We start from the raw sequence: 25102 nt of genomic DNA on the forward strand, positions 1-25102 counted from the left end.
GTTGTCTTCGGAGCAATTGTAAGAATGGATCGAGACGTTTTCAATTGTAGTAGTGTTAACACATTACTGGTAACACATTGCGCATTACTGGTAACGAGGAATCGTTTCGTGCGAAGACACTTAGCTAACCACATTTAAGAAAAATTTCATTAGAATTGATTACCTATTTAAAGTATATTACACAACATTATGAGTTTTTCTATGTATAGCGATATAAGTTGACCTCGGTGAAAATTGCCATCCGCATGATTGTTTTCTGAGAATTAGCCACTCAATGTGTTAAGACAGTATTATTTATTTCTTTGTATTCTGCGTTGAATTCTTATTGTACAAATTTCACGTTGATGTTGTTTCCACGATATATCTAATAATCCGATGAAACAAGATTTTCAAGCGCCTACAGTAACGGGCGCAAGATTTCTGAATTTCCCGAGCTTGAACAACGTATGAATTTTCCTATATATTGATCTCACCGGGAATCATCCAATTCAGTTCTCCAAAGATCGTACGCAATATGCAAGCCAATATATTCACGGTTCGATTAGACCGAAGAAGCGCTTCGTAGAAGCCCGTGATACGGAAAACGCAAAATCCATACGCGTCACGTGTCCTTGCCCGAGTCCCTCTCGAAGCGCGCGGTCGAAGGAGAACCAACGAAATTAGCAAATTGATTTTCAAAGAAGGACGGAGACGCGTTTGCCCGCCGCTCCGTCAAAGACCGCTCTCTCGCGGGAGGCGAGGATTCATTTCGAAATGCAAACGCGGCGTTACGCGGGGCGTAACCCGGCCGCTCGTGCCTGACCCGCCGCCACTCGAGCCGTTCCTCTGTATTTTTTTCCCCGGCGCCCCCACCTTCCGCCTTTTCTTTTGTCCGTTTTCGCGTTTCCCGCCTCTCGCCGTTTTCCAGCTGTTCCCGGCGAGCGGCGCCGCGCGAACGCGCGGAACGCTCGCAAAAATAGATTAACGCCGCGACCGCGAGCGGGGATGTGCAACTAACGCGGCGCGCGAAAATACTGCGAAAATAAACCGATCTCGCCCGATGGAAAATAGCACGTCGATCGCGCCGCGTGGAAAATGCCCGGCGCGCGAGCCCGCTCGTTACGGGGATCCTTCGGCTCGCGCGAGAGCTTTCGAGTTTGAACTTCAAACGGACGCTGCTCGTTATTCTCGACGCGTTCGACCGCTTCGATGCTGAACGACTTTCGCGGATATTTATCAAAAATGCGGAAGCTATTGGGTGTGTGTGCGAACGAAATTAATAAGAGGGTTTATCTAACGAGATCACGAGTATTGTGTTATTACAGAGAAATATGAAAAATAACATTCATTCGAATAAATTTACTTTGATTTATCTCTTGAGGAATGTAGTAAGAAAATTATAATTGATACTGATAAACAGAAGCGCCTCCGCAATTTTGGCGCAACAAAGAGCGCTATAGCGCTCCTCAGCACTCAAACGGTTAACACTAGAACTACCATGCCGAAAGCACCACCATCTCGAAAGCATTGAACATTCGAAATAATATTGAAAACAGATGTTTTCATTTAACCCATTGTGTAATTTGTATATCACAAGAAAAGAGGAAATGGCTGTATAGGTTTTTGATTTTTCATACGTTTTGAACTTTTTTTCGATACAATTGAAACAATTATGGCGGTGAGAATGAATTTTCCACGCAAGTGGGTTAAATACTATAATAAATGACTGCAGAAACTGAAGATAATTTATTAGTACAGTTTTTGTAGGGATTATATATGAATCAATCATATTATATATGCTCAAGAACGAAAAAATCGGTGTTGACACGGTGATTTATGATTTATGAACTATGGTCGATTTGATTATTTTGTTATTAACAGTTTATTGAAAATAAGAGAAAGTCTATGGTGTGTAAGATATAATCATTGATAACAGAAATAACATGTAGTTTGTATTCGAACGAATTGAAGAATATTTATGTTTGTTTATTTCTATTCGGAATTTTCGAGTCTACACGATATTGTAGCACAGGGGTTAACACGGTGACCTCTATGGCGACCGGAGATTCCAGGTTGCTTGGAAACAATTAGTCTGTCGGAAGTGTTTGTATAAGTAGCTATAATTGTAGAACTTGAGAGCTATGGTACTGAATCTTTAACATTAGATTTATGGACGTTCATTCTATTGGCTCTAGGAAACTTTAAATAGATTGTAGATAAGAAATTGTATTGCAACGCGTATTCGCATAATTGCAATGGAAATCAAGTGAAACTTATTAAGGTAGGTCTAAGAGATTCAGCATCCGTCGAATTGTCGGATTAAGTGAATCTAATGTTAACCCTTTGCACTCGGAAGCTTTCCACTAGAAACATTCGACACTTTCCCATGAAACGTAGATAACATTTGAAAGGAACTAATATACGTACATTAAGAAACAAAGCTATTTCATAGAAATATCTCTCAAGTTAATGCATTATACGAAACTTAACCCTTTGCAGACGAAGATTCTTTGAAATGTACCAAACCTTCAACAGACGAAGCTAAATTACATATAAATTGTATAACTGATAGAACAAAACGAAACTGCGTGCTGATCTCTTGCTATTCGAGTAATTAAATTATCTTTTTGTGACTTAGTCTTCGAAATATGAAAATTTCGAATGTCGACATTCGTCCGCAAAGGATTAATATTACATACAACCCTTTGTAATTTTGTTATATCGAATCAAACGGTGACTAAGAGTCACCTCTGAGTGCAAAGGGTTAATAATTGAATTTGTAGAATAAATAGTGTAAAGATTCTCATGACGTCGACGCGTTACGCACGTCGGAATGTTTGGAAGGGAACGAAGAGGCCGAACTGTTGAGCGTCGAACGCTGCGATGGTCACCGGTGACCCCGAACCGAATCGAATTACTCGATTAAACGATGATTATTCGGCTACATTTGCGTGTTACAAATAATGCTATCGAACGCGGTGACATTCGACGTGACGAACGTCCAATAACAGCGCGATTCGGTCGAACAATCGAATATCGCCTTTCGTTCTCTCTGTCTCCGTGAAATAGTGAAAATATCGTAATAATTCATTCGAATTTAATATCCAAGTTCAACGGTCGCGCGCTTTTAACGAGTTCCCGCAATCTTACGCTGGAAAAAAAACCGCTCGAGCGGCTTCGAGAGCCGGGGAGTAGAGGTTAATTAGCGAGCGAGGTGAAAAAGGGAGTTCCTTCGATTAGACGGCGAGCGTTTCGACGAGAAATCGGTCAGATACGATCGTACAGAGGTTTTAAGGACGAGTATCCGACGTCTGCGTAACAGCGACACGCACAGACGGGAGCGACCGAGGACTCGACGCGAGTAATTAGCGGGGAAAAATTAATCATCGCCTGACCAAGCCCATTAGGACGTATTAATAATACTAATTAACCTAATCGGCCGGGCCCGCGGATCGATGGCTCGCGTCGGGTTTTCTATTTAACGCCGATAAACACCGGCCTGCCCGTTAGCGGGCTAATTATCGGGTCGTCGTCATTTATAAACAGACCTCGGCGTACCCGTTCGCTTGACCAACACTCGTTCGTCGTAAATATTATTGTCGAGCTCTCGTCGAACGCCGGGCGAAACTTCGCCCGGTATCCGCGCGTACGAGCGTGCCGCGGCCGCGATATTTCATCGCGGAAAAACAGATAATCGCGAATCGCATAAATCAGGAACGGCGGAAGACGGATCTCTTCTTCCCGGGCCACCTTTATCGAGGCTGCCTCGATAAATTCCGTTTCGGCCCGGAGAATGTTCGACGGTAAAAACGGAGCGGATAGGAAATGACCGTGTTCATTTTTATATTCCCGCCAGTCGACTGCTTTCGCTCCGTTAGCCTTGGAACATTGTTAGCACTGGATTACCTAATCGAATTCTTATGTTTGTGGAGATTTGTTTGGAATTTTTATAATATTCCTTGTTTGTCTGAGAATTAACCCTTTGCACGGAGGTTCTTTGAAATGTACGAAACCGATAGGTGAAGTTAAATTGTATGTCGATTGCTTAATCGGAAAGTGGGAAACTACGTGATCTCTTGTTGGTTCAATAATTAACCCTTTGCGGACGGATGTTGATATTTTAGCGAGATGAAACGTTCATATTTGGAGTATTAAGATGGAAACGAGTGATTTGATTAGTTGAATAGCAAGAGATCAGTATATAGTTTCCTTTCTTTTCTATTGTTGGAGCACTCGATGTACAATTTAGCATCATATGTTGTTAGATTTGTGTACTTTAAAGAGTCTTCGTCCGCAGAGGGTTAAATCATTTGTCCACGACTTAGTTTTCCAAATATGGACCTTTCATCTCGCCGGAATGCCGAGATTCTTTGAAATGTAGAAAACCTTCAACAGATGAAGCTGAATTGTATATTAATCGCTTAAATAATAGCAAAGGCGTTATACAGAATTCAACATTAAATATCTTATTTTATAGTTTCACTGTGTCAAATCAAGTGGTGATTGAGAATCACCTCTCGAGTGCAAAGTGTTAATGACAATCTATCTCTCATGCTTTCGATACACATCAAAGAGAATTGCAAACCTGAATCACTGCGCTATCACTCGAAAGGACACTCGATTCGATAATGATTCAAGTGTCTCAGACGAATCCCAACGGCGCGTGTTCCGTATACTCCAAAACGAATAGTATCATCGCGCTCCTAGATATTATAGAATGTTTCGAGTGTAATCCAATTATCGGTCGCGAGATGCGGGACACGTATTAAACAACAGGTCGCTACAAAGTTATAGATATCGCCGGCGGTGCGCCTGAGGGCGCCGATAAGCCTTCGACCCCGCCCACCTAATCCCAGCTATTATCGGAGTTTTCGATCGGTGCCGCGAAAGCGACGTGACTGACGGCATAGCCGGCACTCCGCACAATCAGAAATTGTTTGCCCTGATACCGTTTGCGCAAGAAACCCCGTTTCTGTTTGCCCGTCGCCGGTTTAGTCGGAGGATCTCCGCGCCGGCGGTGACTGCGCTCTTATCTCGCCGCGGAGGAGCGTGACTCACCGGTCTCTAATTCCCGTTTCCATCGGGCCCCGATGCTGCTCGCGTTCCGATTTCGACGAAATCAGACAACTATACGGGTCACTGGGAAAATATTTGCCCGCGATAAAACGGGCAACGATAACGGTCGGTTGCGAGGCGCGTCTAAATCCCTGTACCATCTGCTCTCGACGATGATTCCTCTTCCAGCGTCTTATCGACGGTTCGAAATCCCGATGTGCTCATTATCATCGTTATCGTCGTATCAATGCGCGTATTTGCTCGACGGTGTTTTTGTTCGTTTGTGTATTCGATTATACGCGCGAGGGCTCCTAATTGTGTCGAGATATCTCGAGTGGCGTTAACGTCGAACTTATCATCGTTGCGAGATCGGTTGCACTTGATCGTGACTGCCAGCTCTCTTGTTACCGGTCCGCGGCTCCTTCACGCGACGTTGCGTTTCGAAATTCAATTGTGGACGCAAGAATTTCAGAGTATCTTTGTTAGCGAGGTGAAAGGCGGATTAATTCTTGAGTGAATTATTCCTGTGTTTGAGAGGCTTATCTGCTGTTCGTTTTAATCCTTCGCACTCGAGAGATCGTTATCGCTTGATTCAATACGGCGGAATTGGAAAATCATGTATGTAACGTCAAGCTTTGAATAATACATTAATCTGTGAGAGATTGAAGCAGATTGGTTTCTTAGTTGTGTTTAGTTAGAAAGTCTAATTAGGTACAAAGTTGTCCACGCGTTAGAAAATAGGGAATTCCTGTCCACTGAGAACCCTCGAGTGCAGAGGAGTAAATCATCGAGGTCGTAGGTCAATCAGCGCACCGCGGTCCTCGGAGTCTACTGAACCTGTCGCTACGCGCGAAACCGCCTCAAGGGATGACGCGACGTAAAGAGACGCGAGCGAAATGCGGGCACGTTTCATAGAATCCTCGAGCGGAATGTGTCCTCGCAACTTGATGAATCGCGGCGTAAAGCGCGCGCCACACAGTGCGATCAAACGAACGTTTTCTGGACGACGCTCGATAACTTATGAAGTGTGAGTGGTACAAAACAAATGGTTCAGACGAAAGTTGTAAGTTATAGAGCTAGGCATATGGTGGTTATATTTTTGTTTACGTTATTGGGATATTATGAAGGTTATTCAATGACAATGGATATTTCGCGTCTCGATTTCAGCGTTACATAAACAGAGAAACGGAGTTTATTTGCAGAAGATTTTTATTCTTAATCCTTTGCACTCCATAGGCGCCTCTCAGTCGCCAAGTGCTTTGACACAGCAAAATTGTAAAGTTTGAGAAGTATTAAACTTTGTACAGTGCTTCGATATGTGACATATCGAAAGAAAATAGTTTCGTCCCTCGTCAAGTCAGTTTAAAGGAATGTCGTTGGTATCTGATTAAAAAATGTTTTTCCAATGAAAAACTTCTGGAGTGCAAAGGGTTAAAATTAACCTCATTTTGTATAACAGAGATTGCTTAGCAACATTTCGGTAATGTTCAACTTTTATTATGTGAAATCGAATTTTCGAGCTGTGCGCCGCGGCGAGCGCGGTTCTCGGAAGGATACGAAACCCGCGTACATACCGTGTTACATTAATCGTTATGCTCACGTACGCGAGATATTTGCTGTCGAGAACGGCTGCCGCTCGATTTCGCTGCGCTGCTAATCCTGACCGAGCAAACGCGTCCGGTCGCACGGTGGATTTTTCAACAGGTCTTTCGATCCTCTTAATCGGCGTAGCGCTGCGTGTCGCGAAGGGGATTTAATTTTGCGAAAGAGACGTGTTCTGTCGCAACATCTCTATCCTGGGCAGCAACGAGACGAACCAGTTTATTTTTACCAAAGTAGAGCGAGATCTTGTGCACGGATAAGGGAATGTTGGTCGTTGAAATCGCGAGCGTGTCTATGGAAATGCGATTGTTCGAGTTTTTGTATTTTGTGTGTAGAAGTATCGATATTCTGTGTTTTCTGTACAGAAAAATCAGTATTCGATATTTATAGATTTCTATAATACTGATGACTTTAGTTCAATATTAATTTCTATGTTTTCTCTACAGAAAAATCAATATTCTATGTTTTCTATTCAGAAATATCAGTATTCAATATTTTTATAGATTTATAAAATACTAATGACTTTGGTTCGATATTAATTTCTATATTTCCTCTACAGAAACATCAATATTCTACATTTTCTATGCATAAATATCAGTGTTTAATATCTTTATAGATTTCTATAATACTGATGACTTTAGTTCAATATTAATTCCTATATTTCCTCTACAGAAACCTCAATATTCTATGTTTTCTATTCAGAAATATCAGTATTCAATATTTTTATAGATTTCTATAATACTGATGACTTTAATTCAATATTAATTTCGATATTTTCTCTACAGATCTACCAGTGTTCTATATTTACATACATTTCAACAATATTGATAACCTTCATTCAACATTAACTTCTATATTTTCCCAACCGCGACATAAACATCTATCCTCGTTACAATTTCTCTTTCGATACCGATGCATCATCGGACCATTTAAAGTGCCCGCGTGGAATGCATACACAATGTGTCACGAACCGGCTACACGAGCCGTGTTCCCGTGCTCCACAACGTAGCACGGTGTGTTGCCAAAATATCATTCGCACCGGTAATAAGAGAACGTTGTCAGGATTACAGGTTCGTTGTTGCAACATTCACCGGACGTTCGTAAAGTTTGCGGCCTGCCTCGGCTCGCGTTTAAAGTAGATGTCTGCGAATCGTCGGCGAAACTGCAACTGGTTTCTAACGCGAACGACAGATTGCGGATATTTTATGCTTTTGTACAGGATGAATATTTGACATTTCTGAGGATCCACAATGCATCGATGCATTTACGTGCAACGTTGCGCACCGGAATCTGTACAACTCAGGCTTTATAATGCTAAACTGTCTTTGAGATACAAAAACTCTGTAACTCGAATTATTTGCCAGGCGTTTGGCGCATATTTCACCTTTCTAACGCAAATTCGGAATCCAAACCTGCACTATTCGAAACTCACGATCACAAAGAGCTCGGAACCTTTATAAGACCTCCATACGTTATCAGCCATTTGCACTGGAATGACTCAATCGTCAATTCGATACGGCAGAATTACGAAGTTCAATATTTAATAGGGAAATGAGAAATATGTGGAATATTGAAATAAAATGTATCGGATTATCGTTAACTACCGGACGGATGAAATTGACCCACTTCAGAATTTTTATCTCGCAATCGTTGAAACCATGAAGGCGCGTTTGCGAAAGGGTTTTAATTAAATCTGTGCATTCGTACGATCAACCCTTCGAATGGTCAGAAACGTGTTTTAATTTTGATAGAAAATTATAAACTCTCGACGGATTTCAGAATGTTTATTTTACTAGCGTTCGAATTATAAAGGAGCACTTGCGACAGGTAATTAAATTTCTGCATTTCGAATCGTTGCGTGTTCTAATTTTCTGTAAAATTAGAAATCACTCTAATTGACAGTTTTAGTGTCAACTCAGTTTCAACAAACATCAAAAACATTGAATACAAAACATCTGTTCAGCGAAGCCATTCGAATGCGGAGCTTTAAAGCTTTTATTCTGAAACTCGATAGCTCGAAATCCCTATAACTGGAAGATCTGACGCCTCCCTCGCGATTCGCCTTATCGAGGCTCTACATGCACGTGCTTTGTCCGGGCGATATCCTGTCTCCGCTGGTTGCAGCAATAATATTTCACAGTGCCTCGGCTTAAATCGTGACCCGGCGTGTATCGATCAGACGGCCGAGAATTATTCCTCCCCGTGGCCTACAAAGTTCGTGTCTACAAGGCAGACGAGTTTCGGCGTGCGAAATCACTCGACGTGGCTCGCACAAAAGTGCCCGGAGGCCGGACCGCGAATCGTGCTCTCTCGGTTAGGGGGACGTTCGAATCCCGACAATAAAGGGCAACGTGACGTTTCAGAATCTTTTCTGTCCGCACGACTGGCACCGACCAGTCATTAGGGTATCGCAGCGAAAATAGATCGGTGACTATCCGTCGCGTTATTGACGTGATGAAAGCGTGCCTCGTCGTTGGCAGGCAACCGCCGATAGATACCTCGTCGAATATTTTACCGATGCACTGGCGGAAATACCGATGAGACAATCGTTGATTAACATTAACCGGAATTTTTCCTGCCGTAGCTACATAGTCAAACAACTGACTAAAAAACAGAGATAAGCAAATTAGATGATACATTTCTGAATGGAAACAGATAAGGAAAGGAAGGATAGACATTGAGAAACTAATTAATCGAACAATATAGGAATTGCTATCAAATTCAGTGAATAAACGAAAACGCAGAATTTTAAGTGTTAGCTCTTCAGCTTTAAATTAGCTCTCAAACAAGCATTCCTATGAATTTCTGGGAAATCTAAAGTATAGTTCCTTCTATAGTATTCATTAGAACAACTATTTCCCATTAATCTATTCTTCTACCTATATACTTCACCAGTCTAACTGCAGAAAGTCTATCGACAACGAATAAGCCGAGTATCTCTACACCGGAAAACGAAGTCCCAAGAACACATATAATATTAACCTCTATCCCTCGTACTCGAGGACTCGAAAATCAGAATTCAAAGTGTGTCCGTAGCACGCCGCTTCCGTTCGTACTCCGATTTCAACAGAGCCCGACACGGATTTCGAAATCTGAAGTTGCAGGGTCTATGACTCAGCCGCACATGGTTCATCGCGGTCTTAGCTAGTTCAAGACGGTTCGAACCGCGTGAGTCATGTGAACGTTGCATCGTCGAAGGGCATCGCGGGAAATCCACGTAGCAGCTCGGCTTTCCGGGAAATTCGGTCGGCATTGAACTTGCATCGTCAGAAAATGTTGAACATTTCCATTGAGAAACTTTCGAATGCAAAAGAATTGAACAGAACCTAAAAAGTAAGCGCATATGGTTCACCACAGTATTAGTTAGTTCAAGACGGTTCGAACCACGCGAGTCACGTGAACGTCGTCGAAGGGCATCGCGGGAAATCCACGTAGCAGCTCGGCTTTCCGGAAAATTCGGTCGGCATTGAACTTGCATCGTCAGAAAATGTTGAACATTTCCATTGAGAAACTTTCGAATGCAAAAGAATTGAACAGAACCTAAAAAGTAAGCGCATATGGTTCACCACAGTATTAGTTAGTTCAAGACGGTTCGAACCACGCGAGTCACGTGAACGTCGTCGAAGGGCATCGCGGGAAATCCACGTAGCAGCTCGTCTTTCCGTAAAATTCTGCGGGTCGGCATTGAACTTGCATCGACTGAAGCGCGTCCTCCTCGTCCGTGAAGCTAATTGCGCGTCACGGTTAAACGCAGTCGATAGTTGAAGTCGGTTCCAGGTCACGGGAAAAGAAAGTGGTGTATACCCGGTGGTTACGTGCCGGCGGCTGTGCCGCGCTGCGTGTATGCGCGTATCGATAACTGGCCTGTCCACAGGGAGAACCGATGCATATATCAGGATGGGTGGTACCATGGTTGCATTCGGCCGCGGGGAATTGATCCATTAGAGCTATTCGCTCGTAATCGTATTGAAACGGTTCGATGCCGTTCGGGATGTAATGCCGGTCGTAAGTCCTGGCCTAGAGAACTGGAATGATGCACCTGTAACGGAAGCTATAACGTTTGAATCCAAGGCGATCCGATTTCAGACCCGGCGTGGGCGATGTGGACGTAAGGACTTGTAATCGCGTAAGATTGCTCGCTCGTAAAGGAACTCGCGATTGTATGGAATTTGCAATCGAGCGAACTCAAGATAGGGTTAGGGAACACCTGTTTTCGAATGGAACTCTGCAGGTGTTGAGTAACAATATGTGTTAACCCTTTGCACTCTGGAGGTCTCTCAGTCACCACTTGATTTGACACAATGGAACTATAAAATAAGATATTTAATGTTGAATTCTGTATAACGCCTCGATACGTGAAATATTGGAATAAAATGGCTTTGTTACTTGATATACTTTTCCCTACGAGTTAATTTCAAGGAATATCGTCTTCGCTTCGTCAAAAAATATTTAATATTTCTATTGAGAAATCTCGGAAGTTTATTAGGAATATTTTAACGTCAAGAATATTTGGGAGTCAGTGAAATGTTACCTTTAAATGGTACAATTGTGATACTACAAATAAATACAGAAAGAATTGTTAAAACAGGTAGAGGTTGCAATAAAATAACCCTGCTAAGGGTTAAGGAACATCGACGCAAGTTCCAGGGAGAACTTCCCAACGTGTCGAGTCCCAGGAAATATGCTTCGGCGATTCACTCGAGAGATATTTTGTACGTCGAAGGAAATCGGGGCAAGAAGGTCTAAATCCGAAAAATCCGAGCCATCTGTTCGTTTCGAGGGAACCAACCCCCTGTTGCCAGCCGGTGAACACGTGCGGCGCAGATTTCCCCGGAAAGTCGTGTTTGCCCAGGCAACCGGGCACGGCGCTGGGGGTCTTGATTTTCGTCGCTATCCGATCGCGCAGCTAGGCACTGGAAATTGGAATTTCCGATAGTTTGACTGGGGATGGAAGCCGGATTCTAGCTGGCTCGATTACCATAAGTCAGAGCCGTCGGACCGGCTGAGCTCGACTAAGCTCCGTACCGGCTCGGCTTCGCTGCCGCGCGTATTCCGGCAATTCCGACGGAAATCCGCGCGAGGCTCTGCAAAACTGCAGCCTAAGCTAGTTGGAAGCGGAAGCTGGAGCTGTTTCGATCCTCGCGCGTGCGACATCCGAACGGATCGCGATGGATCGCTGTAGGCTGGTGTCCCTCGCCGTTTAACTCCTCGGAGCCGCCATCTTGTCGCCGCTTCTCGCGTTCTTTTCTTTCAACTGTTGAGCAGCTGTAGTAGATTTGGATCGATGCATCTCGTAGAAGCACGTTAGTAGAAATTTTTGTAACTGACTGTCAAGTAAACACAGTTCTATGCATAAACAATTTTCTTAATAAGGCAGAAATTGAGACGTCAGTATTCTTTACGATTTCTGTGGTATCTTTCTAGATCCAAGTGTTCGGCTCGACATGCTAAGAAAATTAATGTTTAAATTTAAATATTGAAGTTTATATTAATTCCTCTTGAATTTGGGTGACAAGTGTTAAGGTTTATAAGAATTGGAGTATCTGTTATAAATATTCACCCTTTGCACTCGGAAGCTTTTTATTGCAAGTGTTCAACATTTTACGACGTAATATACACGACATTCTATTAAACCGATGGGAAAGTATACAGTAATTTCGAAGCGAAGTTTTATTTTAGTATTTCTCAACTGCCGTTGGTATCGGAACATCTGTAATGGCCATTCTATCTTCCGCTTATCAACTGTCGTAGTAACAGGAGGACGGTAAATATCCACGATAAATATAAGGCGTTCCCTGGAAATTGTCAAACACGTTCCTCTATAATCGTTTAGACGCAAGTTTATCCAGGTAAACAGGCGTGGGAGGGAGAATTCTTTGAAAATTACTCTTCTAAACGCGATAACCTCGCGCTTGATGATACGTTCCCAAGGATGTCTTCCAGTTTACGGAGGAATTAATATCCAGGATCGATAACGCATCGATCAAACGGAGAGGAGACGTCCCCGGGAGCGTGACTCCGCGTCGGCGAATGGAAAGGCGAGTCGAGTCGAGTCGAGTCGAGCCGAGTCGGGCCCCCGGGGAAATGATCGCGGCGCGCGAGAATAACGGAGAGAGAAGCGACTGCTCGGAATTTTCTGGGAAACACTGCGGTTGCATAAGGACGGCGACGCGTTACAGCGTTATTAGGGAACGTCGTGTCCCGCGAAGACAGACGATCGATTGTTCAGCCAATTAGAGCGACGTCGAGCTAGGGCGAGCGCGGGGTCAGTCCCACCTCGGGAACTCGAGAACTCTGCGGTGAAACGAGAGGACGTGGCCGCGCCACGTTTTCCTCGTGGTCGATGACCGATTCCCTGACAGAACGTCTTCTGTGCGGAACCGATGGCTCGGAAATAAGTCGACCGGAAGTCTCACGGCGCGAATCGCAGCCGAAGGGGACGAGAAGGTCGAGATAACGACCGTTTTCGATCCGCTACAACGCCTCGGCCGGTTGCATTGTGTCGCACCGGCGAATGGGATTCGTGATTTTGACATTGATTTTAATATTAACTCTTTGCACTTGAAAGGTGACTCGGTCATCACTTGATTCGGTACAAGGAAACTATGAAGTTGAATATTTAATGTTTCAAATGAAACTTTGCATTGCTGCGTGAAGTATTTAAACAAAACCTTTGTTCTTAATTTATCTATGGATTGTCGTTAAATTAGTTTTTAAACGCTATCGCTTATGTCTCGTCAGAGAATGTTGATTTCTAATTAAAATATATTTATTACAACATCCCTAAACGATTGCTCTACAATATCTCTCATATCTCGTACATCCAACAGAATTCATCCGTCCGACACGTCACCGAGAAAATTAATATTTCAAATTACCTAAGAAACGGTATCACTCGAATTCGGGTTGAAATCAAAGCGTTCAAGAGGATAATTGCGAAACGACTCATAAGGCGGGAGGTTAAACAACGATCTCTCGAACCGGAGCTTAACGGCCGAGCCGTCTGAATGTTTTCCTTCTTGTTATCTACTTCCCTTTTCCATTTCCGCAGAGATAGCACGGGAATATTCGTCGACCGAAAACGACGGAGAGAACGTTCAACGAGAATACAGGTGCACCCGGCGGTGACCCGATTCCGAAATTGCAGCTCTTCTTGTGTTCCGCCAATTATTTATCCGCCGTTAAAGGAAATCTCGCGTCGGGCCACCTTTGACTCCGTAATCTTCTCGATTACACTGGCCAGACTTTCCGCGGATCGGTGCCGGATTTCAGCGTGATTAAGGGGCACCGTGCAAGCGACACATTTCAGATGACCTTTCGAGCCTCTAGATAGCGTGATTGTACCCGCGTAGCCGCGGATATGCAGAAAACCGATAATTAACTGTACTACATAGACGAAATCGTGAAATATAGACGAGGCTGTGGCCGCGGCGCGAGTGTTCTACCATTCCTAACTGCACTTCCTTTTACCGTTCAAGAAAAATCATTTGAACCTGTCAACCGTGGACGGGGAAATTAACTTGTAATTGGCTGGACTGTCTGTCTTTGTCCTTCCCTATCGGAGATTCCACGTTGCCAGTCCACGTAACATCGTATTATCTTTTCAACGCTGAACCTGCACAGCAGTTGCATCGACTTTTCGAAATTCCTCTATAGAAACTCTAACAGCGCAATCGAGAATGGACAATTCGGTTTGCTTAAATTAATTTCTTGAATATTTCTGAGAAATATCTGTTATACTGATAATAATTGCAAAGTAAAGGAATCGGGAATGGGTGATTTCGATCGGTAGTTTCAGTGTGAAATTCAATACTTGCGTATTAACCCTTTGCACTCGAGAGGTCTCAGTCACCACTTAATTTGACACAGCAAAACTATGCAGTTGAATATTTGGTATTTTAAATGAAATTTCGTATTGCTATAGGGAATATTTAAATAAAATAACTTTGTCGCGTAATTTATCTGTGAATTATCGTTAAATTACTTTCGAACAATGTCGTCTATATCTCGTCAGAAAATGTGGAATGTTTTCAGTGAAAAACTTTCGAGTGCAAAGGGTTAACTAGAACCACGGAACGAAAATGAGCCATTCCTAATTTCTTTTTGAAATTATTAAAAATATAGTAGATTTTCTGGGAGTTATTAAAGAAATTGATTTGCAATACGCAAACTGAATAATTGAAGCTTCAATAGACGTTGCAGCTTCTATAGACATTTCAAAAGTCAATGTCAGTGCTCGGTGGTTCTAGTGTTAAAAGACACTATTCTATCTAATGTTAAACAATACAATTCTATTATTATCGTCGACGAATCGACGTTACGCTGAGAAGTTAGCGAAACTCTACGATGTTATCGGCGAGCAACGTTGTTGTCGCTCTCCGTCGATTTACGGCTGCGAATAAACGGATAACGTCAGAATTTTTCGTGCATGCGCGGTATCCCCGTCGCTCCGACGTGGCAGAAAAAAATATAAAAAGAACGGGAAACCGCTTACCCGTTTTCCCTCGCGCCTCGATGGTCGATCGGGCTAACGCACAGAGCAGCAGCTCCCCCCCTCCCGACTGTGCACCGTTTGCTGGACCGGAAACGGGTCAGTTGAAACCATTGTATCGGCAGTTCGCTCTCCCCGTATCGATTCGGCCAACTAAAATTCGCAAGATAATACGCCGTTTTCAAAAATAACGCCGATTGCCGGTCCCGTAACGGTCTAAAAATAAAAGGCCCGCGTTATCCTTACACGAGAATGAATTCTCTCCGCTTTCCCGGTGGAACCGTGGCCGTTGTTTCTCCTCAAATAACCCTTTGTCACTTTCGTTGCATCTATTTCTGCTCTGTTATTATCAGCTGTATTCTTGGCAATGCTCACTTTGTGTCAAAGGCTTTTTCTTACCAACGCTAGGTTCACGGGCATTTATTGTACACTTCATTCTATTGTTCCTAAAAGAATGCTCGTTTATTTAGATTGTGGAAACTGGAGATTCGATAGCAGGTAATTGGGGTACATGTCAGTGTGATCTCAATCAAAATCGGCGTAAACATTTACAAAATAATATTTCCAAAATCCAATATGCGTCAATTTGTTCCGTAAACCTAGCGTTAACCTTAAAAATTCTAGATGTTACAATTATTTCAGAAACTTCATGCTTCAAATTTCTAACAGCGACTGCCAAATCAACATTACGATAGCTAGTTTCTCCTAATCGACACTATGGACACGTATTCGATTACACTCGGATTTCCTATAAATACATTCAACTTCGTCCAATTATTTCCAACCAATACTCTGAACATTCAGTGATATTCCTAATATTCCAAAGGAATGTCACTAATATCTCCCTCGATCCCTTCTATTATTTCTCCTTTCAATTGCCATTCATAACGGGGTCACGTTAATAAATCATAAAAAAACACAAAGCACCTTCCGTCGAGTAATGTCGCGGAGAGGAGAGAATCGCGCGGATTAAAGAGAAACTCGTGTAACGAGAAACGCTGACTCGCGGCGAGAGAAGTCCAGGTAAGGAGTTCCGAGGTGAGCGCCGGGCACAATGGAGGAAAAATCGATTCGCCGATTGGCATTCTTTTCCGGCGAGTCGCGGGAGGAACGGTTTCCTTCGATGTCGACGAGCATAACGACGGTAACGAGTGAATACGATTATCGATCTGCCTCGAGGGGGCGGCGCGCCGGCGAGGGGGGAGTGAAGGAGCCACAATGAGCGAAGTAGGGCGAGATTCTCAGTCATCCGGCTACCGATCCCTCCCCCCAAAAACTCTCCGGCTCCTTGCGCGCACCGAGCATCCCGCCTCGCGAGGAATTCGCCGTCCGGTCAATTATGGAACGAGCCAGCCGAATATCGGGGTCGGAGGTCGAGAGTGGCTCCGAGAATATTAACCCCTTGGCGTACTATTTACTAATAAGTTCGTGTAACATTTCGCTATCGATAATTTGAGAGAGATGCAACGAAATTTTCTACTGTAGTTGAAATGGAAATTTCATTTGAAGATAAATTGATAATGGCAAGATAGTTGTTTGCTTTGATTTGTAGGTAATGAATAACAATGATGCTTGTTAACCCTTTGCATTCGAGAGGTGACTCTCAGTCACCACTCGATTTGAAGAAAAATTGCATAACTTGCAAGAATATATATGAAATGTTCAAGATGTTACAGTGTTCACCATGCAAAACCTTTGTTTCAATTCGTAATTCAGTCTAATTGTTAACAGAAAAATGACACTCAATTCTAACTTGAAAGAACTAACTGACACTGTCAAATTCTATTCGAAATACATTCATTTCTGACTTTCGGAAGAGAGCCGTGTCCACTAGGAATTTTTTCCCAACGTTTCGCCAGCACTGCAGCTAGCTTCATCAGAGTTCTAAAGGCACACTGATACTGATGTGTTAATTGTTCAGCTGAATTAAAATAACTGGTGACTAGCATTAAAACCACTATTCTATTCGAAATCTTGTCACGCAATACTGCAGGGTCAACCCGAGTGCACCGAAGCTACTGGCATCGAACTAAACGACTTCTTCTGCTTGTTACAGAGGCTGCCATGTGCAACGACGAGTTGAGTCCGAGCATCTTCTTCCCCGAGATCGAGGGCAACTTGACCAAGGTCGTATGGGCGCACGCGGTGAACAGCAAAGCGTTACTGGACAGTGCACTGAAGAATGGTAAGTCTCTCCGAATTATTGTATCTCCTTTATACTCGGATCCTCACACGTTTCTTCCCATTGAAACATCACGGACAAGTAGAAGGATGAACAGGTATTACTCGGTTCTCACGAATAACCTCTTAAAACGAGTATTCCCACTGTCCGTATCGAATTCCGGAGCACCTCGTTCCAATCCCTCGCCTTTAACTCGGTCGAGAGCGGTGCTGGCAGCAGCGGCTCCTTGTAACCAAGCAACACGTCGAAAGTTAAATGGTATTGGAGGTCCGCGATCAAACTTCCGACACGTGGTCAATGACTATCGATTCGTCTCTTCCGGGATACGTATCTGGCGGGCGGCCAGCCTCCGAATAATCGATTTCGGAAAAGTATGATGTGCCGGATAGCCGTGCGGATTTCCCATGAAACATTCATTTCCCCCGGGTATGGTGAAGATACCATTCCAATCCCTTTCCACGGCTCCGCGTTTCATTGGCTAACGAACTCTGCGATGAGAAACGCGCAGAGTGTTTCGAAAATATATGCGACGACCTGCGAGATTGTTTCTTGTTTGATAGAGAATATGAAAAAGTGAGGATTCATCTAGATTATTTACTTTTGCTGTTAACCCCTTGTCCTACAACGAGTAAGTGAAGACTTTCAACGTGATTCAATAAATAAATATTGCTCGGTTCATTCGAATTCGAAGTAAATATTATTCCTCTGTAATGAATTATTATGCAATAATTATGCATAACTTATGCTTAGAATTTTTCTCTTTCCAAACTCTCCTATTCCTCGTGTGAACTAATTACCAAATTGAAACCTCGACGACTCAGAAATTCGAGCAAACCAATTTCTCCAATCTCCATGACAAAACTTCTTTCATAAAATTATTAATGACAAGGGTTAAACCTTTGCACTCGGAAGTATTTCGTCAGCAACACTTAACATTTTCTACCTAGACAAAGACGATGGTTTCTCGAAAATGAATTCAAAGAGAAATCACAGGTAAATTGAGGAACAAAGCTTTTTTATTCCAATATTTCGCGCACCGATTCGTTATACATAGTTCAATATTAACACTGAAACTACCAGACGCTGATGTTTTCTTTTTGCAATTATTAGAAAGGTAACAAACGTTTCTCTGAGAAATTATTAAAGAAATTCATTCAGCCCTACGCAAATTGAATTGTGAATCAATCAAAGTCTGAACAGATGCACTCTTGGAGTTTCTATAGCGAAATTTTAAAAAGTCGATTGCTCGGTAGTTTTAATTTTAAATATTAAATTTTCAAATTTTACTGCGTCGAATTAAATGGCGACTAACGGTCACCTCTCGAGTGCAAAGGGTTAATCCTTCCGACCGACCCGCGCGCACGGAGTCCTTTCAAAGCACGCGTCGCGTCGGTTGCCAAGAATCCTTGGCAACTTTTCGGGGCACGCCGCTCTCGGATGCAACAAGCCGACCACGGCAACATGTGTTCGCCGTGGGCGAGCCGTCGGTAACCAGCCGCTAATTATCGCCGAGCAAGCGCATCCTCGGCCGAAGGCCGCTCCCGAGGATCTGCTATTTGGGACACGCGTCGCAGGGATTACCGGATGCTGGTCAGCCCCCGATTAATATTCAGGGAAACGGATGCGCGCGCGTTGACCGGCGAACGATCACGTCGACGAAAGATCTTCGAGAAAGAGACTGGGGCCGCTCGTGAATTCCAATGAGGAGGCGAGGAGATCGTCGCGGAAGGTCAGTCTTCGGACACGCGCGGCCTTGATCCTCGAATCGCGCGATTGATCGCGCGCAGCCGCCGACGAAAACAGGAAACGAACCAGGGTCACTCCGACTTCGCGTCCTTTGAACACCCTTTGCACGGCGGTCGCCGGATTTTCGCGAGCAATCGGATCTTCCGAAGTTAAGGTCACCTTTTGAGTTTCCTTCGATGCGGGGGTGTGGACGTAAGGGGTAGAATTTGTAATGAAGTGAATTCATGAGGAGAGAGTCTTTGAATGAAACTGTGGATGTAGTGTGTTGACAGTCTGTTTTCGAGAGGAATGAGTGTCAACCCTTTACGAAGATTCTTTTAACCCTTTGCGGACGAAGATTCTATAAAATATACGAAACAGCAGATGAAGCTGAATTACTCGTCAATTGCTTAATTAACACTTTACCGGTCGCTGTCACGTACACGTGACTTCTTTTCGCCAGCTGTTATCGGTCGCTGTCACGTACGCGTGATTATCATTCCGATGCTTGTATAGGAATACATATTGATGCTATTTTTAGAGGAACAATTGCTTCCACTGTTCTCCCTTCCCAGTTTACCAGATCGTCTTTTGTTAAAATCTTTTAAGCAGATGCTTCTGTTAGTTTGAAACTGTCTTTTGCTGCCTTCCTGCGTCATACCCGCGCCAACCTAACGGCGATGCGGTAAATGTGCGGCCGGCAAAGTGTTAATATAAAAAAAGGAAACTACGTACTGATATCTTGCTGTTCGAGTTGTCAAATCATTCGTTCACGTTTTTTAAATACAGAACTTTCATCTCGAACTGACATTCGTTCGCAAAGGGTTAAATGTACAAAACCTTCAGCAGATGCTAAATTATATATCAGTTGCTTAAATAATAGGAAAAAAGGAAACTACGTGATGATCTCTTGTTCTTCGAGTAAAATGTTTGTTTACGACTTATCTGAATATAAAAATTTCATCTTCCCGAAATATCGACATTCGTCCACAAAGGATATTTAGGTTAAGTTTGTTACCGTAATAGGACGATGGATAATATTGCAATGATAAAGTACAAGTTATTTAGAGATTATAATTTGGAGACAAAGAATGGAGGGAAAGAGTTATAATGGATATTTGGGACGATATCTTCTAGTAAGCTTCTGATCGTCTTATGGTAACGAGCTGAGAACCGATTTTCCTCGAAAACGGAGGACCACTGTCGAAAAAGCCACGTTTTTCATTTAGATACGTATATACGACAAGCATAGAGTGTCATTAGAAAACAGATTTCTACGTCTGGCCCTCTCGCCAGTCGCTAGATTTGATACAGTAAAATTAGAAAGTCGGATATTCGATATTAATCCTTGCGTAACGCGTGCATGTGAAACACAATAGCCATGTTCCTCGATTTACGTATGATCGTTAGCAATGTTCACTGGTCCATCTAAATTTGGCGCAGTGTGCAATAGTCGCAACAAACGTAGAATCTGTCCAAACAATGAAGCGCGAACGACTGCGAATTCGAAAGGCCTGTTTCCTCGTTGCGCGAAGATCACCGCGTGATTCACCGCGCAGACTCGTAACCTTCGGATCGGTTTCGCCTCGAATGCGGCGGGTGTCGTCGAATATTTTCGATGCACCGGCGCATTCCATAGACGAGAGTGCAAGGTAAATGGCGGCGGATTAGAGAAACTTTTTAGCTCCGGCGCGCTCTGGAACGACGTATTTAACGCCGTCGGAGAAAGTAGGATCCGTCGTTGGCTCCCAGCCTCTTTAGGCCTGATCGATATTGTCGTTGCACGTGTGTGCAGCCCGCTCTGAAACCAGTCGACTTTCTCGCTTTCCTTCCCGGCTTTTCTCTCGCCGTTTTTCCCTCTTTTCCCGCGAGCGTTCCGCCCCTCCTTCGCTCTTTCTCCGTCGCACCGACATCCACACACATTCACACACATACATACACAAACTACTAAACGCACACGAACGCAACTGAGAAACTTCTGTTCTCCATTTTAAAGAAACCGTCATGATGCTGGAGGCCGACGTGGTGCTCGGCAAGCTGAAAACTTCGCAGAAGGACGAGGAGATCCCGATAATGGCGCATCCACCCGCCACCGAGAGCGACCTGTCGCTGAAGGACTTCCTGCTGGAGGTGAACGGGACGAAGAAGGGCGCCAAGCTCGACTTCAAGTCCTTGGACGCCTTCAACGCGAGCATGGCGATCTTGAAAGACACTCACAACGTCGTACGTAACGCCGCCGATTATTTTTAGACCTACCGACGTTTCGCGGTGCCGGCCGCCGATGGAATGCTTCGCTAAACTTTTTCGATAAAAGGATATTCTAGGAATCGCGCGCTATTTCTGCGGCCCGATCACCGCCGCCTCGCCGCGCTCGGTACTCGGGAATTCTTCGCTGTTCGCGCGGAACTCTTCGAAGCTCTTCAGTTCTCGATAATTCTGTCTCCCTCTCTCTCTTCTCGCGTCGACGATTAATCGATCGAACGATTCCCTTTCAGACGAAACAGCCGGTGTTCCTGAACGCGGACATACTTCCGGGACCAACGGAAGAAGCGAACGCCACCAAACCCGTGGACTCGACCAATTTCCTCTCCATGGCGAAGGCGTTCCCGAGATTCACGTTGTCCCTGGGCTGGACCACCAAGTAAGAAACCCAGTGCCACTTGCAATGTAGAATAATTCCATTCGCGAAGTGAAATTAGAACGGTAAATAGAAAAGTGATGTGTTAAGCGGAGTCTGCATCCGAAAGCTGTTAGAAATTTACAGCCGAATATTTATCGTAGAATTAACGTTCCCTCAGCAAACGCTTCGAATAAATCGATGCTCCGTATCTAACGTATTTGCTTTATCATCCGAGGTTTCATGCGACCGTTCGTTTGCAGGTACACGAACAGCAGCCTCTCGTACACCGCGGAGCACGTCCAGCAGATGATCACCGCGGTGGAGGAGGTCGAGCAGCCGATAACCTACGCCGTCAGAGCCGGCTTAGCCGCGAACGACATCGCCACGATGAAGTCGCTGATGGAGAAGAGCGCGAAGCTGAAGAACGCGACGCTGACCATCTGGTCGAGCGAAGGCGACGCGGTGAACGCGACGCAGCTGTCCACGCTGATCAAGGACGTCGGCGTCGAGAAGGTGTACCTTGACCTGCCGGCCGACCTGCTGAAGGAGCTTCGCCTGTCGGGCGCCAGCAGCCTGAGCTTCGCGTCGTCCATGGCTCTCGGCTCGTTCCTCGTCAGCTACCTCTTCTCGTCGATGGCGCGAAGGGGTTGAGCCGCGCTCCCCCCGAACGATTCCGTGCACCGAAGGGATTTCAGGGTCGGGAGGTCGCGCGCCCCTTCCGTCGCCTCGAGATCGCCTCGCAACAGAGAGGAACGCCAGCACCGGTCTACGGGATGAAACAACCATCAGAATCGAACGATCGCGCGCGCGTCTGAAAGCGACATTTTCGACGGCGAGCAAACGGAAAACAGAAAAGAGTAATCAAAAGGCGTCATCGGCGCGCGTGTCGCGACCCGGGCGACGTGTCGGCGTGCCCGGGCCCCGAACCGTCATTCTCCTTAGCGTGTAAGCTTTATCCGCAACAGAACAACAGAAACAAACAGGTGTTTTCTAAGTATTTTAAGGGAGCTTTCTTAGGTATTCGCGGAACACGAATGGAAATCCCGCTTTTACATCTGGACGTATTCTACTCACTAACCCGGAGACCAAGTTTCAGTTTCATTCCGCCCCGTCGGCCACGATTTGTAGATTTCTAACGGATCCGCGACCAGTAGGGAGGCAGCGAGAGGAACTGTCGACAGGACGGGAGTGTGTAAGCCGCGTAGAGTAAGATATAACATACTAGAGAGGCTCGCTTTTCGCCCGAACTCTCCTCGATGGGTCCCGTCGTCGGCGTCGTTCGGGACTGTCAATTGATTTCTAAACCACGCATCGATTTCTTTCGAACACGTCAATGTTGCACCGCGCGCATACGGAGTATCCCGCGACCCGCCGGGATTCCCACGCGAGAACTCGTCTATCACGGGCACACACGCGCGTTCACCCCGGACCGTTCCCCGCGTTTCACGAAATCGGACGCGTCCGATTAGTGTGTTGTATCGTACCTCGTTTAGTGTTCACCGACGTATCACCTGTACCTGCCTTGAACATATCTCAGACCTAGGTGCAGAGCAGAAAACGAAACAGAAGCGGTATTAGTCTATGTATATTATTATATGTATTAACCTGTAACGTGTATACATGTAAGCCAAAGGATTGCGTTACGCGTGCGTACCACGTTGCCGGCGTATCGCGTTTGATAACGAAATAAATGAAATCAATCAAATCTGAACACCGGGACGCTTCTATTGCCACCGATTCCACGATTTCGACGCTTCCGTTCGGTGTATATTCCACCATAAACGTCACGAAATCCGCTGAAAAGAGATTCGTGCCCAGGATTCGCGGCAGATTCTTAGAGAATATTCATCTTCGACGGTTCTGCTATGAATTTATCGTTTCCTGCGTAAGCTGGCAGATCGATTAGATCCGTGGGCGGTTCTGTTGTGTTGGAACAGCCGGGTTTCGGTCGCATTGTGATGCGATTCGAACGTGACCGCGGCCAGCGGCGGGATTTTACATTTCAGCTCCGCAATCCACGGGTGGCCGGCTGCTAATCCCCCGAATTAATGGCCGCTCAGCGGCGCGCGTCGAAGAATACAAATGAATCCTGCGTTTGTCACGCTCGTTGACTCGCGTCCCGAGTTCCCGTGGATCTCCGAAATAAAGCGTAGCGTAGAAACCGGAGATCGGAGAGATCGGAGAAACTAGGGAGAAACCGTCTGCCGGATGTAAAGAAACTTCGTCTTTCTTCCTCGGCCGTGTTTGCGGAACCATTTGTCGAGGAATGCAGGTTAAATCTTTTCTGTTTGCCCATTGGTTACTGCCGATTTGCTCGGCAGATCGACTGCTTCGACGGAAATTCACGCGAGTTAGATTCTCGGCGTCCCGACGAGCGGCCACGATCGTTACTCCGAAAACTAGGGCCACCATTGATGTCATCTTAGAGCAGCGATGATATCGATGATGAATAGCTCAGACATTTCTTTGACTCTTCACGCTACGATAGGGAATTGATTACCGAATTATCGTTTGAACCTGCAGTACGACGGAAAACGTTCCAAACGGACAACCCTAATTCTTTTATCAGACACTGTAATTGAATTCCTCGTCTAAACTGATCGCCTTTAACCTTTCGTGTCGCACGCGACGCGATCGCGCTGTCTAGATTTCATGTCGCTTCGGTTAATCAATGGCGCATTTGTATTTCACCGATGCCTGTCTGTCGCGCCGCGACTTTTCCCCTTTTCAGCCGTGCGACGACGTATATTTTCGTTCTATTTGTCATTGCCTCTCGTTCTTTAATAAACGAAACCCCAACGCGCTAACACGAATCCGAACGTAGATCTAAACGCTATCGCGAGGTTTGCGTTTGACTGTTTTCCAGTAATTCCAGGACTTGGAGACCATTAATATTTCATGAACTCAAAACCTTATCGTGCGATCGGGGGGAACAAATCAACGGTATCGGCGAACGTTCCGATCGAACGAAGAGGAAGGAGACTTTCCGTTCGCGGAGGCACGGTGCCAAGGTAAGAGACGGTGAAAGAAAACGATCGTGGAACCGTGGGAGGTGTCGTTGGCGGAGCGCGAGAGTGTCAAGGGTCGCGAGCGGCGAGCGGCCTTGAACGGACGGAGGAACGCAGTCCGGTTATCACAATCGGGCTCGGTTACGCGCGTTCCTCCTCGTCGTTCTTTGTGCTCGCGCATTCGCAGGTGCTTCGCGCGATCCCGCAGTCACGCGTTTGCGTGTTGCACCGTGAAAAAGCCTCGGTCCCGCGTGCGCCGTGCATGACGGGAATGGCAATCGAAGCCAGAACTGCGAGGCCGCTTTTTTACCGTGAGAATAAGCGTTTCACGCCGGGAAAACTCACGCTGTTAACACTAACACTACCGTACCAGTCGAAAACACTGGTTTCGATTTTTTTCGTTTAGCAATTATTCATATCTTCGAAGCGTTGAATATTCG

At 45.0% G+C, this 25102-nt stretch overlaps 1 protein-coding gene across 3 annotated transcripts in view; it reads left to right on the top strand.

Moving 5' to 3' along the window:
* Positions 1-23365, top strand: part of LOC116425557 (protein FAM151B) — a 38979-nt gene extending 15614 nt beyond the window's left edge. For 2 of the 3 annotated variants that reach the window (XM_031973453.2, XM_031973452.2), the window contains exons 2-5: positions 17184-17312; positions 21031-21257; positions 21530-21675; positions 21915-23365. In XM_031973453.2, coding sequence (XP_031829313.1) covers positions 17192-17312; positions 21031-21257; positions 21530-21675; positions 21915-22305 — 885 coding nt within the window. In that variant the 5' untranslated portion in view covers positions 17184-17191 and the 3' untranslated portion in view covers positions 22306-23365. Of the gene's footprint in view, positions 1-2081; positions 2261-17183; positions 17313-21030; positions 21258-21529; positions 21676-21914 lie in introns of those variants that run through there. The other variant, XM_031973455.2, reaches the window with a different exon arrangement.
* Positions 23366-25102: the final 1737 nt, after the last annotated feature.

Source organism: Nomia melanderi, chromosome 9 (genome assembly GCF_051020985.1).
Source record: "Nomia melanderi isolate GNS246 chromosome 9, iyNomMela1, whole genome shotgun sequence".
Classification (NCBI taxonomy): Eukaryota; Metazoa; Arthropoda; class Insecta; order Hymenoptera; family Halictidae; genus Nomia; species Nomia melanderi.